Below are 18,953 nucleotides of genomic sequence, written 5' to 3' on the forward strand. Positions count from 1 at the left end.
AATCATATGCTTAAAGATATAAAAGGATGGCACGAAATCATATTGTAGAGATATCATAAACAACTAAAGAACATAAAGAAACGAATCTGAAAATTTCTAACATAAACTCGGTCTTAACAAAAACCTAACTCCAATACCAAAGTTCATAATCAAAATTTGAAATTCAGTACTAAAGAGTACGAAAACAGAAAGAGAAAAATACACCATCAGTGCCTCAACTCTTGTGCACCGGCCAATTTGATACCCACACTCTCAATGGTATCAATGTGATACCCGAACCCATATTTTGCTATCGACAAGGTACTTCTGTTAGATTTTGCTGACAGCTCCATTAAAAAAGTCACGTGCCAAGCACGTGTGCCCAAAAAAAAGGGCAAACATGTCTTTTTGCCTAAAATGCATCCCAATCGATCAAAACCTCCACTTTTCCTCCATTATCAGAATCATTCAAAGCAACCAAGTCTTCCAATACCTACCTACACCAGCAAATCGAAGACCTTAGCAAGCCCATCAACAATGGCTCTTTGTTTCTTTGGCACCGGCCGACATAGCAACATCTTCGACCCATTTTCCCTCGACATCTGGGAGCCCTTCATAGGCTCTCTCATCAACTCCTCCTCCACTGCCGGCGACACCTTTACCTTGGCCCATACCAGAATCGACTGGAAGGAGACCCCGGATGCCCATATCTTCAAGGCGGACCTCCCCGAACTGAAGAAGGAAGAAGTGAAGGTTGAGTTGGAGATGAATTCTGGGATTAATAAACCCAGATGAACAACGCATCTGTGGGACTTCGACACCTTTGCCTTGGCCCATACTAGAATCGACTGGAAGGAGACCCCGGATGCCCATATCTTCAAGGCGGACCTCCCCGAACTGAAGAAGGAAGAAGTGAAGGTTGAGCTGGAGATGAATTCTGGGTTTAATAAACCCAGATGAACAACGCATCTGTGAACAACGCATCTTCTTCTTCTTCTTCTTCTTTTTTCTTTTTCTCTCTTTGAATCCACCGCATCCATTAGTTTCTGGACTCCGTTCTATCGATTTTTTGGATTTTAGATTTGGGTTGCTCGATCATTGTCCCATATTTGAAAAACACAATACCAATACCAATTCATAAACCTCGATCTGAAATTTGGGGTTTGGCATAAGCCACTGGCGAGGCACACCGGGGACGCGGTGGAGGTTTCCTCTGTAATCATTGCGATTTTGTTCATTTGTTTCTTATGGAGAAGCAAGGCGGTGTTGATGGATTGTGTTGATTGCTAATTGTTTGGGTTTTGTGTCTCCTGTAGCTGGCGATTTCTTTGGCAATCTCTCTAAGGTATTTGATTGTGATTTGCTTCGTACCCTTGTGAAGGTTTGTGTGCAATTTGTTGGGTTTTGGTTGTGATTGGAGAACTGGATTTTACAATTTGTTGGGTTTTGGTTGTGATTAGAGAATTGGGTTTTGGTTTAATGGAGCATTGCTTTAGCAAAGTTTGGAACTTTGGTTTAAGCTGAAATCGAAATCGCATTGAACATTTTGTATGCTTAAACTTAGAGCTGAGGTTGTGGAGGTGGGAGAGGCAAGAGTCGCGGCGGTTCTGAAAAACGACGACAGAGGAAATGGTGGTGACGAAGTCGTTGACGAAAGAGAATTGAATGGGAAGTTTGGTTGGCTAGTTGGCTTTCTGCTCAGTACATGTGGTCTCTTATATGTGTTTTCAATGCTTACCCATTCTCCCCATTAAATTAGATTTTCATTTTCATGGTCATCCCCTATGGAAAATGGCTCTCTTATATGTGTTTTCATGGTAAGAGTACAAACATGGAGGGAATGGTGGTCATCCCCTATGGAAAATGGCGGGAAATCAAGGTCTGATAGAGTCTGATGTCATTTACGTCATTTCATGGCATTTTTAGGTCCAAGTGCTTGCCACGTCAGATATTTGACGGAGCCGTTAGCAAAATCTAACGGAAGTATCTCATTGATAGCAAAATATGGGTTCAGGTATCACATTGATACCATTGAGAGTGCAGGTATCAAATTGGCCGGTGCACAAGAGTTGAGGCACTGATGGTGCATTTTTCTCAAACAGAAATAAGGGTCATGGATTACACTTTTTGATCTTCAAGGAAGCTTGGAGAACGTCAAGAGAATACACAACTAGGCCTTGAAGAACACAAACAGCCTTGGAGAAGTCCTAAAGCTCTTCATGGCAAGAGGCTTTTTTTTTCTTAATTTTGGGGAGGGTTTTAGAGAGAAGAGAACCCAGCTAATGACCTGAAATTTACGTCAAGAAGTAATGGTTTTGGAGTCAATAATTGCTGCTATTTATAGAGAATCCTCCTCTCTTGTGATGTGATCTTGACCATTCATTTAGAGGTGAATTATCCTCCAAATTTCCTTGATTTTCTCATGACAAAATCTTGAATTTTCTGATCTCTTTTCCCCTAAATGACTGACAGTATATTCCTTGGATATCTCTAGAGTTAATCATGCAATGCTCCTTCTTTTTCCCTTGAATAGTGACCAAATACATTGCTTATTCCTCTTTAGTATTTTCTGATTTTATTCCATAAGGAGTACATGACATATCCTCTTAAACTCTCTAGAATTTTGCACGGCAGACTCCACCTTTCCCTCCTTTGAATTGCAATAATTTCTTGTTCCAAGAGTTGTGCACACAACAAACTCTTATAATGAAGGAAAATCATAAATTAATTAGAGTCTATAACCAGTAGAGAATAAGATAAATATGAATAAATATTGAATATAAACACTCCCCTTTTATCTCCACGAAATAAGGAGAATTTGTGTGAATAAAACTCCTTGATTTCCTCCTTATTTTTGTGCTTCATCTTCTCCTTCAAGTTTCCTTGATTTCATCACTCAAGAGTCCTCAATGGGATGGACTCCTAAATTCTCTCTTTAAAACAGGAAAATCAGAAATAGGTTGGTTCAAAGGAAGAAAGTTCCCTAAAACAAAATAGGAAATATTTCCTAAAATGAAAGATGAAAGTTTCTAAAATGACATATCCTTTATTTACGCTCATTTCTGCTCTTTTTCGCCTCTTTTCTCCATTTCCGACCTTGAAGTACCTAAAAATATAAACTATGTCAGAGTTAGTGATTTTAAGAGAATAACTTATCCAAATACGGGAAAATACATGTTGTTAAAAACGTCACACTTTGTGCACATATCATAGTCGCTTCATTGGTAATAATAGGTTGTTTTCATTTCTGTGTAAGTTTCTCTTTGGATTGATTTAGTATGAACATAATTGTGTATATAAAGTAAGTCTCTCTCTTGAGAGACGCTGATTCTCGAGAGACAGTGAAAATGAAGATATAACGTGTAAGAAGAAGATATTTATGTATATTTGATTGCAAACATGGACTATATTTGCATATTTTTTGGAGCTGTTTTGCTCATTTTAGAACTCGGTTCGCTGTTTTGTAACTAAAGGTTTTAGGGATGGAGGTTCAATCGTGCTCATGCAGCTCAATTTTGTAGTTTTTGAGCTCATTATAACCCCCTACTGCTCCTCTTAATACAAGCACTTATATAAATGCGAGAAAACATTCATACACCTGCAAAATGATTAATTGAAAAAATGTGAGGGCTAGACAATCCCCTGCGGTGGAATGAATTACTCTGAGGGCTTTAAGCTCTGAAACCTGTTACTCAACCCTGCTAACCCTACTTACCATTTCATCAACTCGAGTTCTTGTGTTATTCACTATTACAGTTTTCAGGTTCCTCTTAGCCTTACATCCCAAATCAAAGTCGGACGTAGCATCACCTCTTTCACTGATGTTTCTGTGAAGACTAGAAATTCTCAGTTAAATATTTCGTAATTCTATATTTGTTCAATTATATAAAATATGAATTGTGGGCAAGATTCGCATGTCGTTGTTTGAGAAATTTGGTTTCGAATGAGTTTATTTTCAAAACAAACGTTATTTAAGGGGGTCATTAAAATCGACTTTTTGTACGTACGAAATTTGGGAAACCTTCCTTCACGAAAGTTGTAGAGCTCGTCGATACAAGTTCGTGCATATGTGGAACGCAAGAATCGGAGTTCGTACGAAGAAGTTATCGCGTTTTGAAAAGTTTCCATTTTGGGTATATATACCTAACTGTTTTTGGGATTTTCTAAAAATAGCTAGGGTTTCCATTTTTGGTAGCCGCACAGTTTTTTTTTTTCTCTCTCTCTCTCTCTCTCCCTAGCCCGAGTTGAAAACAGAGTAAGGAGTCTCCGGCTCCATTCTCCCTCCTAAGACCACCAAACCACACCAAACCACCTCCCACGGCTTCGTCTTGACCTTGCGCAGCTGCCAGTGGCACCCTTGCGCAGTGGCATGGCTTGTAGCGGCGGCAGGAAGCTTGTTTCCATTTCCAGCCTTTTTGAGTGCGAAGTGAATATCTCGAGCTACTGGCCACCAAAACTCGATATTATTGGCTCATTAGACTCGCCTAAACTTTCTGAACAAGCACCAAGAAGGCGGGGACCTGGGGAGATCAATTTCACGCTCGTAGGAGGCTTCACCATTTTCTGCAAATTTTCCGGCCAAACCAGACTGTTTGAGGTATTTTCGATCACTTGCGTTCATTTTCTGACTTCGAGCTAGTTATGAAAGTTGCTCAAAATGATTCAACAAAGAGGAAAAGCCCGGCCCCGACACCTTTAGCGGTGGTCGACGGCAGATCTGTCCCTAACTCCGGCGGCCTTTTCTGGCCACCTCCAGGGATCCCAAGGGTAGTTTCTGCCCATTTTTATGTTCTATGTATTCATACAATCATTTCGATATATAGCATGTGAATTTTGGATATCGTATGATTTAGTTATGAATTTTACGATTTCGTTCGATTTCTATAGTTCGATTTGTGATCTGTGAAGATTCAGACCGTCCGATAGACTTATAGTTTTGATATAATGATCGTAGGATTGTCCCGAAGACTTTGTGTGGTCACGGGTGAAGATCTGACCGTTGGATATTCATATAAGTACGTTTTTGAATTGTACATGAAGTTAATTATCGTATTTGGTTAGGTGATTGACGGTTTGAGTTGGCAGACGATTGTGAACCGTATTTTTAGCTGTTGAGAAGACGCATAGCGATTGGAGGTGAGTAAATCTCACATGGTTCATTTACGAACCGAATTTCCTTATTGTACAATTAATTGCTATGCATGAAAAATGGTTTTAAGGAATGAGTTTTAAAGTATATAAAAAATGAATTTCTTGGTTTTTACTCCGTGTGAACTATAGTTGGTATTAGTGGTCATTCCTGAGTGGATGATTACGTATATATATATATATATATATATATATATATATATATTTACGTGATTATATATGGAATGGTGTGACATTGAGGTGTGTGTGGAATTGTGATAGCTTGTTATGATATGATATTGTTTGTGCAATTGCCATGATTAATTGTGATAATGATGATTGATGAATGTTTGTGATAAGTATGTTGACCTTGTGAGTTGAATAGAAAGTAGAGAATATAGGGTTCCGAGGACCAAATGGTCTAAGGTTCTTCGGTTTAATGATAACCGGAGTGTATGTGTTCTGAGGGCAGGGGAATGGTCCAAAGTTCGACGGTTAAATGTTAACCGAAGTATATTGTTCTAAGGACAGGGAGGTCCAAAGTTCGAGGGTTATTAAGTTAACCTGGGAATATGTTGTTACTTGAACCTAGGCCAAGGTGACAGGTACGACGTAGTTAGAGCTCTAACGTGTTGTGGAATTGGACCAAAGTGGTGATATTTGTGGTTAGGAGATTGAGGGAATGTATTCCTTGTTGTTTTCCAGTGAGTTGGTTTGACGTTTTCTTTGTGGATGTTGAGATTGTTGGTTGTTTACTTGAGTTAAAAGAATTGTGATTTAATAAATCAATCATTCATTTCTTATTTACTCACGAGCTTTGCAAAAAGCTTACCGGGTTTTGTGTTGTTGCAATCCCGGTACACTATTCAAACGGTGTAGCGGATAATCATGTAGGTCAGGATAATCAGGGTGGAGAGCGAGCTGAGTAAGGCAGCGGGGTTGACGTCAGCACTTGGTCTATTTTGGTGTGTTTTATAGACTCTTTTGAGCGTAATTTTTATTTATGGTGGTATTGTAATATTTGACTCGAGAGATAGTTTGCTACGAGGTTTGTTTTATGTTTTGTGAGACGTTGGTTAAGAAAAAAATTCAAGACGTTATTTGCATTGGTTATTATTCATGTTTCGGATTTGAATTTGTTATTCAAAATTAGAGGCGTGACAGTTTCTGACATCAAAATATCAACAGAACTTTCACATGCAGTTGAATAACTACCATCTTTTCTAGTTTCAACATTTCTATGCTTCTCCCTTCTTTTGAAATATTCTGATATAGTCAAGTCAAGTCATCTTTGTCCATTGAATCTCCGGCTTCCATCCTACAACATTTGGGAGAAAATCCAGGATAAACAAGGGAATCATTACTTTCATTTGAAATCAAAAGCAGAATGACATTATTTCCTTCCTTTCTTTAACACTACTAGAAAAACACCCCAATGCACACAAATGATATTCACACACAGAGAAGTCTGTGTGAAAAATACTGTGGTACACACAGATGTTCATGTGAAAATTATATTCACACAATCATCCGTGTGAAATATATTCTAAAAATGGGGCCACAAAAATACACACGGATTTCCGTATGAAATTCACACGGATATCCGTATGATTTAAGGTGATACACAGACGTCTGTGTGAAAAGGTTGGGGTAAATCATAGTTTCAAATTTGTCTTGCAACAGATGAGCCTGGGTAAATCAATGAAGACTACAACTGAGAAAGAACACAAGGTAGATAAGGCTGGGAATTTGGCCCTCTCTGCTTTTCTAGAGGAACATGCAGAGGCAAGTCAGGCAACTAGAGATGATAATGGTGATTCTGATGGTGATGATGAGGAAGAGGATGAGGAGGGTGTTCGTAATTAACATAAGTGCAGCTTTTAGTAAAATTGCAAGATGTTTTGACTCATCGATTTTGTAGAAGTATCGTTCTTATGTGTATATCAATCGAGTTCATATGTGTGTATCAATTGAGTTCAATGAGTTTCTATTGTGAAGCAAAAAAGAAAAAAGAAATAAAAATATTAAATGAAATGTGTACATATTTAAATAATTCAATAAATTCAATTTTAAAAATTGTATAAATATGTTCACACAGATTTTTTGGGTGATTGGACGTAGGAGCAATAGTTGTGATTTAAGTGGGACCCACCAAATGCATTTAGACGGACAAAAAAAATCCGTGTGCAAGTAGTATTAGCAACGTCAGTAATATGTATGGATTTTGAATCCGTCGGTGTACTGTGTGTATTGACGTATTCATATGGATTTCTATATGGAATACTTTGATTTCACACAGATTCTCATCTGTATGTGATAGGGGGTTTTTCTAGTAGTGATTTTCATGCCCCTAAATATTTCTTCCAAGGAAACCCAAGATGAAGGTACAATGCGGCCATGCCCCCTGGGTTCAGTCAGCTTTCCTGCCTGCTAGAACTGTTTCCTATCCTCTGTTTTGAAACTCCGATTTTATGAACTACAATCTGCCATAAAGGCAGTCAACAATAAGCTGGTGCAATGCAGCCGCGGCCCTAATAATTGTGGACTATTAAAATGTTATCAAAGGGGACAGGTGTAATTTTCATAATCTTTTGACTCTTTTAGTTTAAATTTCCAAGTCTCCCTATAAAATATCCACTCACGTAGCTTAACACAATGAATGAGCAGCCCATACAACTCCAGAAGCTCCACGGCAAGGTGGCCATCATCACCGGCGCAGCCAGCGGCATCGATGCAGTCACCGTGCGCCACTTTGCCGACCACAGAACTCGCGTCGTCGTGATCGCCAACGTCCAAGACGCCAAGGGCCGAGAAGTGGCCATATCCATCGACTCCCACTGTTGCACCTACGTCCACTGCGAAGTCACCGATGAGGGCCAGGTTGAATCGCTAGTCGTCTCCACCGTCGAAAAGTACGGCTAACTCGACGTGATGTACAGCAACGCGGGGATAACCCCCTCGTCAGTGCAAACGGTGCTGGAGCTGGATCTGTCATGGTTCGATAAGGTGATGGAGGTGAACGCCCGGGGGATAGCGGCATGTATGAAGCACGCGGCGCGTGTGATGGTGGGGGAAGGGAGCCAGAGGCAGCATAGTGTGCTCGGCTAGCATAGTGGCGGAGTGTGGGACTGCGGGCGTGACGGGCTACACGATGTCGAAGCACGCGGTGTTGGTGCTAGTGCCATCGGCAAGCGTGTAGCTGGCGGCGCGTGAACTGCGTGTCGCCGGGTTTGGTTAGGACGCCGATGGTGAGGGAGACATTTAAGCTTGGGGCGAAAGAGCTAAAGGAGATGATGGCAGCAGTTTATTCCGAAAGCAGAGATGGGCTGCTGAAGGAGAAACATGTGGCGGATGCGGTGGTGTTTTTGGCGTCGCAGGACTCGGCGTTCGTCACCGGCCATAATTTCGTGGTTGATGGCGGATTTGGCACCAAGTCCTTATCAGTACTCAAACCATGATGGACTTGATTTGCATTATATGTGATACTATAGTTGTCTACTTGTGTGGAAAACTCATGTGAGAGTATTGTCTGTATAATAGGAATAAATCACAAGTAGTTGTTTCAGTCTTGATTATGGTTATGATCGATAGTTTTCTCCACCAATATGTATATTGATCGATCTCCTCCCTAAGAGCATATTTAGCAATGCTAGCTATTTTTGAGTTAAATTTTAGCTAAAGTAGCTAAAAAATCATTTTAGCTATCCATTTTAGAAATACATCTGCATCAGTGCTCTCTATTCTAGCTAGTTTTGAATTTATATTATTTTTTAAATGAAGATTAAATAGTTTAAATATATTTAGTTTAAATATATTTATATGTTATATAAAATAACTCAATAGGAATGTTTTAAATTATAGAGAGCCTCATCTCACTCTCTATATTTAGGAGCGAGATAGCTAAAATTTATAATAAAGAGCCACTTAGAGCATCTTTAGTAGACTCTAATTTTGCTCCTTAGCTATTTTAGAGAGCAAGTTTAGCTTTTTATATATTTTAGCTGCTGCACCAGCCTCCAGTGGCTCTGTTTTAACTTTTAGCTATCTCGCTACTTTAGCTCAAATTTAACTCAAAAATAGCTAGCACTGCTAAAGATGCTCTTAGGAGTCTGGTGTAGCAGCTAAAATATATAAAAAGCTAGACATGCTCTCCAAAATAGCTAAGGAGCTCAAATAGAGAGTTTGCTAAAAATGCTCTAAGCGATCTATAATAAAAGATATATTGTTCAGTAATTTGCATGAAAATAACTAGATAATTAATTAAGCGAGCTAAGAACACTCGAAAAAAATAAAGAAGTTTCACATAACCAGATACAATATATATATATATATATATATATATATATAAACTCAGCCTAACAGAAACAAGATTTGCCATTTTTCTTCTTCTTTGAGCTATATGTACTCTAATGCTATGTCGACTACATCTAGGCTTCACTGGAAAATTTTCCATAGACCATGTTTTATATGAAGAAGTCAAATCCGCTAAGAGCATCTCCAACAATAGAGTCATAAGCCAAAGCCATATGCAAAATTTGACTCCCCTAGTGTCATCACTATTCATTCAATTTTTCCATCTCCAACCATGTTTAGTCAAAAGCCAAAGTCATTTAATAAATTAATCATTGTAGAGAATTAATTAACTACAATATGAATTTATATATCATACATATATAATTATGTTATATAATATATCGTCATTAATTGATTAAAAAAATTATTTATTTATTTTTGGGAATATATATATTCGTGCCACGTGTCAATGCTATTCGGATCCGATATCTTATCTCTATCTCGGTTGAGATTTTATTTATCACGTGATAAGATAAGATTTTCTATCTCAACTTTATTACCGATTCTAGTGCCACGTGTCAGTCGTTGAAAAGCTGGTTAGATTACGTTTTTGATTTTTATCTGCCACGTGTCGTATCCTATCTTCAGATATCCTTTTCCAACCCTCCATAAATACAGAGTCATTCACTCCATCATAGCTCACCAATTCACAAACACATCTCTTCTCATATCAGAAGCTTAGAAATTCTGAACTTCCTTTTCATTTTATATTTTTGGTTCCTTGTTGCAATGAATAGGTTACGGAAATTGCTGATGCAAGAGGAAGAAGATGCCGTTACAAGAAATCGTCAAAGAGCCCTGGTGATGCAGGCAGCTTCCTCTCATATCTTGAGGATCCAAGAGGAAGAATCACAGTGGGGTGGTTCACAGCCCGGGCGCCAGTACATCGCAAGAGATCGAGAAGCTATGGATCGACGATTGAAAGATCTATACTTCACTTCGCCGTGCAGGTTCCAGGGCGATATATTTCGCAAAAGGTACAGAATGCGACCTCATGTGTTTGACCAAATGATGCATGATGTCGCCAACCACAATCCGTACTTCGTGCAAACTGATGATGCCACCGGCAGAGTTGGTTTGTCTACCGAACAAAAGCTGACTTGTGCTATGAGGATGCTTGCTTACGGGCTTCCGGCTGACCTGTGTGATGAGTTTCTAGACGTAGCTGAATCTACAGCTTTGGAGATCTTGTCGCACTTACTAGAGCAATCTGGAATGTGTACCACGATCATTACCTTCGTCGACCAACTCCGGCAGATTTGCAGCGGTTGCTCAATGTTGCTGAGAAAAGGGGGTTCCCCGGAATGGTGGGAAGTCTCGATTGTATGCACTGGCAGTGGAAAAACTGCCCATCCTCATGGCAAGGGCACTTTACTGGTTATAAGGGAAAACCCACAATCATTCTGGAGGCGGTCGCATCATACGATGCTTGGATTTGGCACGCCTATTTCGGACTTCCAGGTTCCCTTAATGATATTAATGTACTTGGAATGTCTCCATTATTCAACGAAATATGCACAGGTGAGGCTCCTCGAGTTTCGTACTATGTAGGTGATAGAGAATATGGCCAATGCTACTACCTAGTCGATGGGATCTACCCTAAATGGGGATCTTTTGTGAAAGCAATTAGAAATCCAATTACTCCAGAGCAAGCTCATTTTACAAAGATGTAGGAGTCATACAGAAAAGACGTGGAGAGGGCTTTTGGCATTCTCCAAGCTCGTTTTGCAATAGTAAGAGGACCCGCCCGTGGATGGGATAGGGAGGATCTATCATACATCATGATGACCTGCATTATTTTGCACAACATGATTGTCGATGATGAGCGTGAAGAAGATGAAGAGTCGCCTTTTGACCCCGATGATATCCCCACCAGACCAAGGAAAGCACAAATATATGAGAGGTATGAGGATGATAATGAGGTTGAGCGCAACCGTCCTGAACTTGAGGAGTTCATGACCCGTTACCAGGGGGTTAGATGCCCAATTGTGCATAGAGTCCTTCAAGGAGATTTGGTTAATCACCTCTGGAACATGAAGTTGCAAGCAGAGCGGAACCGCAGATGAAGAGATTGTATTTTCACGCTTTCAATAATTGGCAATGTGGCCATTGTGTGGTTTGATTGTTTGTGTGTTTATGCTTTGGTTTGATTGTGTGGTTTTATTTTATTGTCAGTGTGTTTATGCTTTTGTAATGCAGTGTGTTTTATTGTTATGAATAAAAGTGAGATAAAAACAAGTTTTTGTTTTTATTTGTTAACTATAAAATATAGCAACAATTTTATTTCATAATTGAAAAACATAAGTGAAAAAGTACAACCAATAAAATATTTCTAATTTCTCCCCATCCATTGAGTCTCTTGAACTGGCACGTAGAGGTCCAAGTTAGAGTCATTTTCACTATGTGGTGTATTTTCTTATGGAGAAAAGGAGGGTTGACGAAATGCACTAGCACTAGAGCTTTGTTCCTCCCTCTCAATAATCTGTGCTTGCTTCCTCTCCCAATAACTCCTTTTTTTGGGTGTGAAAATTGACGGATCCACTTTCATTGTGCGAGCATCATCCGCGTGCTGCTCAGCTAATTTAGTCTCCTCCCTGAGTCGCAGCCTGTATTCGAGATCGCGCTCTCCTTGGTCTGCAATCCTTTGCATTTGCAATAAGAGTTCATCTGTTTCGTCTTGCCTGGATTTTTTCTTAGCAGCCTTTTGAGCTTTTTGACCTGGGGGGCGTGCATGCACATTTGAAGAGCTTGGGGACTCACTCGCGGGACTGCCGTCATCCTCTAAGTTGATAGAGGTAGGAAAACTTGAGCTACCGACATTCATGCCCGGAGGATTGCTAAACTTTTTTGTATCCTTTAATATTGGCCAACAATGCTCAAACGCAAACTCCTCTCCTTTAGCTAAGGTACGATAGATTGACTTAGCTTGTAATATCTATAAATAAGAAGATATTAATCATGTACTATATATATTTATACGAAAGTCAATATACATAACATGTTAAAATAACGGTAAAATTAATTTTAAAAATAAGAATAAAACGTCAAGAATAAGGAGGGTTACCTCGTCGGTGGCATTATCACCACTTCCTCGAAGAAGTGCCGCTTTGTTAAGAGCTTGACGCCATCAAGCGCATGCCGGTGTAATCTTTTTCCAACGACCATCACACCCTCCTCCCAATCTAACCACGCCTCCGGCAGGCTTGCAAGTCTCATATACTTCATGTATACGCTCCCACAATTTTTTTTTTTCTTGACTAGTACCCTTAGAGCCGTCTTCACCAACGGTAACTACAGCTATGCACAAGGCTATATCTTCGGCGTCCTTCCAACACTCTTGTCTTGGGTTAGGCATCTTCTAAAAAATTGAAAGCTAGCTAGATGAAGAACAATGGTGAAAAAGAATGAAATTTGGAGGAGATTGGAGATGTTTTGGTGTGAAAAATTATGAAGAAGAGGGTTGGTATTTATAGAATTTGTTAAAGTTACTGTTCCAACGGGCAAAAAATATTTTCCTGATTTTTTAGAAAATTTTCTTTTATTTTTTCAATTTTTTTGGGTTTAAAACACATTTACTTTATTATTGACCATTGATTTTAATCCATACAATTTTTTGAACCGTCAGATTAGATATTCAGTATGTATATATATATATATATATATATATATTAATTTTTTATGTTTAGAAAGATTTAATCTGGGCCTTTCATTTTAAATAGAATTAATGAAGTTGAATCTGGGCCATTAGATTTCTTACCGTTGGAGAGATTGTTGCCCGTTCTGCGCTGCTGGGCCCCATGTGTCGGCTGCTTCTCAGCGCGTGTGATGCGCGTCAGCCACTGCGGATCCGTTTTTTTGTCGTCATGCGGGAGTGGCCTCTGTCTTCTCCCTCTGGCGCGTCGCACTCTTCAGCTGCGCATGCAACACATGCAGGCGGGGCCCGCCTCTTCTCTTCCCTCCCCCATTTGGCTTTTGTTCTTCAATGTTGAGTCATTTTGACTCAGCTTATAGCTCAAAAGCCAAAATGGCTCCCCTTGCAGAATGGTTGGAGACGTCCCCCACAGAAGCCAAAGCCAAAATGGCTTATGACTCCAGCCGTTGGAGTTGCTCTAACAATAGCCATTTCAAACAATACTTCATGCATACTTCATATAGCTAAGAATTCAAGTTAAGGTGCCCGGAGTTCAGGCACAATTGAATGATAATACCTGCTCAATGTATGTATGCCTGAGAGATGTATAAAGTAAACAATTAAAGCATAAACTAGGAACCAAGAATTATATACATAGCCAATTAATTAGAAACAATCATCTCCAATATGAAATTATTGATGCAAATAAAAAAGCAGAAGAATGGGTAGAAGGGAATAAGTAGTAACTGATGAACCCATAAGCTATTTTTGGAAGGAATCATAGTCTTTCGTGTGAAAGAAATCAAAGCTTTAAGATTCAAAATTGTAAACCAAGAGAAGACTAAAATCAAAATTATAATCGCCGCTTAAAAGGAAACTATTTGATCATGATAGCGAGGGACAAACAGAGAAAGAAGAAGAAGACAAGATTGAGAATTTGACAGTTCTTTAATTTCTTTCTTTATGCCCTTTGTTTTTTTTAACAGAGGTAACTACAACGTTAAGGACAAGTATATAGGAAAATTTCCATTTACCCAAAATTGAGCTTCATTAACCCCAATTACCTAAGCATCTTATCAGATTTCCCACTTACCCAACAAATTATATATTTTTTTCCCTAATACCCAATTAAATTTTTTTATTTATTATTTTGTGTATATTATTGAGACAATTTTGCCCTCTCTCTCATTGTCACTTAGAGAGAAGTCAATGAAGACTTGACCGGAGTCCGGTCAATACTCACCGGATTTCAGTCACCGGCCTACCGAGTCCGGTCACTGGTCACCGCCGTCGGAGTTCGGTCACTGGTCGCTGAAGTCCCGTCACCGGTCACTGGAGTCCCGTCACAAGTCGCTGGAAGTTCTCAAAAAGCTCATCAGAGATCTCATAGGTCATGGGAGAATATTATTGTTCCCTAATAATATGATTATTGCCCCACAATAGCCCATAATAATATGATTATTGCCCTCAGTAGAAACATTATTGCCCCCTAATAATATGATTATTGCCCCCAGTAGAAACATTATTGCCCCTCAATAATATTATTATTACTCTCAAGAATAAGTGTATTGCCCCAATAAAATGATTATTGCTCTCAAGAATAAGTGTATTGCCCCAATAAAATGATTATTGCCTCCCAATAATTAGCTAATCCAGCTATTTTGATCATCAACTTAAGGGAAAAACAACTAGAAACAAAATCCAAATCCCAAACTTGAAGATACAAACGTGAAACTGATCATTGAGCAATTGACAAACAAAACCAATTGTTTCTTAGAGGATACAAAATAGACAAGGCGGCTATTTTTGACAACTACCAAATCCAATAAAACTGCTCATTTCTGTACATCTTACTCTCTTCAATTGAATCAAATTCACCGAAACTCAATTTGATCAAAAACAGCAAAACCCCCGAAATCCAAACCAACCTGAAAGCCCGAATTGACTGGGGTCGTGCATATTTAGCTGGTCATTGGTGGAAGACACTGACGAGGTCCTACTGGAAATCGAGCCGGACACAAATCCCAACCCAATCCCTTGATCATTTCCCACTCCTTGCAGCGATGACACTGGTTGCCGCGACAACGGTTGTCACTTGGAGCCCCATCGGAATCGAAACCCGAGAACCCGGACGATGAGTACTATTATCCAAATCTTGTTGGTGCATCAGACCAGATTGTGAACCATCTTCAAACGCCGACGTCAATGACCCAAATCCTTCAGACACTGCCGACGTTTGACCTAGACTCCATTCCGGCAAGAGATCGGACTTGAACCAAAACCAAGTCTAACTAGACCCGGCGACTTCCAATTGTCGGCCACCTCAACTTCTTCCATATTGACACACCGAAATAGAACCTGAAAAGGCCGCCGTCAACTCCTAATCAATCCACTCCCAAATCGGATTCTGAGACTCCGGCGATGACTTCTAGCAGAGGCGTTGTCTTTGCCGTCGAAGAGAGAGAGAGAGAGAGAGAGAGAGAGAGAGAGAGAGAGAGAGAGAGAGAAGTTTGTAGTTATTAATTAGATTGGGGGTAAAATGTCACTTGTGTTTAAATTGGGTAGATGGGAGTAAGATTTTCTTAGTGGAGTAAGTGGGAGTAACTTGACTCAAAATTGGGCATTGGGTCAATATCCCTAAGGACAATGTGGAAACCACATAGTTTTATGCTGTATCAGGTGATGTGGTTACCTTCTTAGCCATTAGATTATACAACGGATGGAGATTACATGAATTTTTGTAACTTTTGTTGTGTTGCTATTGGCATGAGATGAAAGGAGGTTCATTGGGTTTTAAATTTTTGGGTGTCCTTGGTAGTTTTTTGGGTTTAATTGTCATTATATTGAGTGTTCTTTTTGTTTTTAAGAGAGAATTTTTTTTTTTTTAATGAAAGTGGATTAAATTAGATCAACAGCCTTGAATAGGATAGAGGCTAACAACACTTTAGAGTAAAAAAATTTGCGGGGAAACAACTAATTCTCTATCCAAGGATCGCAGCTCATTACAAACCAATAACGCTTGCTTAAAAGCAAGCCTAGTACATGCTATAATAGACTCGCCTCCTAAGGAAAAATTAATCATCTATACCTCGCCTGCCAGGCATGCAATTGTGGTACCGTTGAAAGCATAAAAACATCTCAAAAAGCTTCTAGAAACTGTCATTACACACACCAGACTTGAAAATAAATGTAAAGAAAATTAAAATAGGGCCAACTCCTTCCCTTTAGGGTTAGAGTCACTAGCATTAACCAAATCCTCATTCAGATTCTTCCTGACCTTAGAGGTCTTCTTCTTCTCATTACCTGCATCCTTTGTCTTCTTTCCTTTCCAAGCAGTACCATAGGGCACCTTTTTTTGGCTACCAACAGGTCGCCCACGTTTATTCTTATTTGCCTTGACCACAGCAGGTTCTAGGGTGATACGCCATTGTTGCAGCATCAATATTGCACTTGCCAATAGCAAAGCTTAACCTTGGTTTTTTCAGGGAGAGATTTTGGATTATTTTCTCATGTTCCATCTAGGGCTATCAATGGGTCGTGTCGGGTCAAGATATTTGTTGTGTCACAAGATACAAATCCAAATCCAACCCATTTAATAATTGTGTCAAAAATTTAAACTCAAACCTAGCCTATTTATTAAACGGGTTACCCGTTTCCAACCCGCTTAACCCGTTTAATAAATAGGTCGTGTCATGTTAGACAAAATGACCTATTTAATGGTTAACAATGTGACCCACTTAATTTAAAAAATGCATAAATTCATTAAATACATCAGAAACTCCACAAGACAAAGAATATAAAATTATATATAATTCATATATAATTAAATCCAATAATTATAAAGCAAAATATTTCAAATTGTCTTATCCTATGATCAAATACTCCCAACGTCCAAAATTTCAAGAAGAAGTATTGCATAATCGGGTTATACAGGTTCAGTTTGTGTTGGTGGGTTGACCAACGGCCGACTCACTTTTTAATGCTTTATTTAGTGCGGATTTCGAGTCATGTTATCTGATCGTGTGGGAATTGACAACCCTAGTTCCATCATGTATTTTCTCATTATTTTCTTTAGTAAAATATAATGAAGGAACGACTGAACAAGTAGGCATTTTAGTTCATTGAGTTTTGGTTTTCGGGTGTCATGGTCATTTTTCCATGATGGAAAAGGTAACCGTCGTCTCATGTGAACTATAATAATGAGGAGCTAATATTGCCTATCTTCTGCTTTAGTCATAAAAAGAAAGGCTTATCTAGAATCCCTACACATCTTCACAAAAAACTTGTATTGCAAATGCCGATGTTTCTTAAAAAAATACAAGCCACCAAGGAACTAAAAGAAAAATGAGCCATATCGTGGATTACGTTGAAGCATCTGTTCTCTGAATGCTAGGATGTCAAGTTGCTAAAAAATGAGCCTATTATCTGTTGAGTAACAAGTTTGTTTTGTCTATCTATTGCATTTTCTTGATCGAAAAGTATTAGCTCAGAGTCCTATTTTTTAATATCTAGTCATTTTTCGAACGTCCATGCTTGGATAAAAAAAAAAAAAAAAGCTCACTCTTTTACCAATTCATAGGTGAATGCCTTATTAAACAACTTATATTTGTTTCACTAATTATATTTCTTCAATTTTTTATTTATTTTTACTCCCCACCCTACCCATTTCATCCTAATGCACTCATCTTGTATATCAAATTGATGACCTTCGCAATATTTATTAAATCAACTAACTAACAAACCACAACTCACCGAATAATTTGACCATAAATAAAGGCGGGTCTATTGTGTCCAGCTTATTTGACCCATTGACCCTGTTTGGACCCAAAATGAGCATTTTGGCCTGACAAGGCACGTTTTGGAGAAATTGAGCCAATGTCAGTGGCTCAAGCTATATATTGTCGACAAGTTCGAAATATATATTTAGAGGCTAAATAAAGCCTACTGTGGAAGCATGGAAATGGAAAGTCAACTTTAGCACATTTTCCTACTTCGGCTAGGAGAAACCGAGCTAAACAGAAGGAGCGGTCGCCTGACCAAATGAACTCGAAATGGGCTGAAACTCTGCAGAACCATTTTAGACATCCTAAGAAACATTTCTTATGAAGAGTGCAAGATCCAGATAGAAGTGGAAGGCCTTCAAAAGATCAGTCCATTATTCTGCAGAAGCAAAATTGGAAAACTGGACCTGTAAGGGGTCCAACAGCATTTCCGGCCCAACCACTATACTAAAAGCTCTGAAATTTTACCAGCATGATCTACACTCATAGTGGAACATTTGTTATGAAGACGTCACGGCCAAAATATGAATTCCTGATGGAGATATACATGAAGGAATAAAGGAGCCGAAAGTGCTTCCTTATCTCCCAAATTCATCATTCCTTATCTCCTTATCTCCGAAATTCATCATTTCTATCTCCATTAATGCTCCATCTCCACCTCCCTTATCTCCAATTAGTGCTCCACTTTCATTTGTTTAATGCCAAAGTAGTTGGCATGGTAGCCTATAAATAGAGGTTACAAATTCATCACAAAACACACATTCACAACAACAACATCTCTAAGATGATCTAAGTTCTCTCTAGAGCAACCTCTCTAAGAGCAACTCCTCTCCTTCTCTTTCTCTTACCGGTGATCACACTCCTAGTCCTAGTCTTCTCAGAAGCCGACTTTCAGTGCCACCAAACCCTCTGTCAGCGTACTTCGGTCCTAGTCTCCTCGGGAGCCGACGGTAGTGCCGCGACCACAACGGTTACAGAACCAGCCAAGCAAGGGTAACGCCCTAGCAACCCAGCCAAGCTAAAGTCACGCTTTAGCAAGTTCTCCTCACTTCCCAGTGGTTCTCGCTCTGCTCGATCTACAA

General features: G+C 39.3%; 1 protein-coding gene across 1 annotated transcript; it reads left to right on the forward strand.

Annotated features, from left to right (window-relative positions):
- The first annotated feature begins 8,351 nt into the window (after positions 1 to 8,351).
- Positions 8,352 to 11,525, forward strand: LOC112178464. The gene is made up of 3 exons (XM_024316605.1): positions 8,352 to 8,539; positions 10,197 to 10,980; positions 11,133 to 11,525. The coding sequence occupies exons 1-3, from the start codon at positions 8,352 to 8,354 to the stop codon at positions 11,523 to 11,525; spliced, it is 1,365 nt and encodes a 454-aa protein (XP_024172373.1).
- Positions 11,526 to 18,953: the final 7,428 nt, after the last annotated feature.

The sequence above is a fragment of the Rosa chinensis genome, chromosome 7, assembly GCF_002994745.2.
Source record: "Rosa chinensis cultivar Old Blush chromosome 7, RchiOBHm-V2, whole genome shotgun sequence".
NCBI lineage: Eukaryota > Viridiplantae > Streptophyta > Magnoliopsida > Rosales > Rosaceae > Rosa > Rosa chinensis.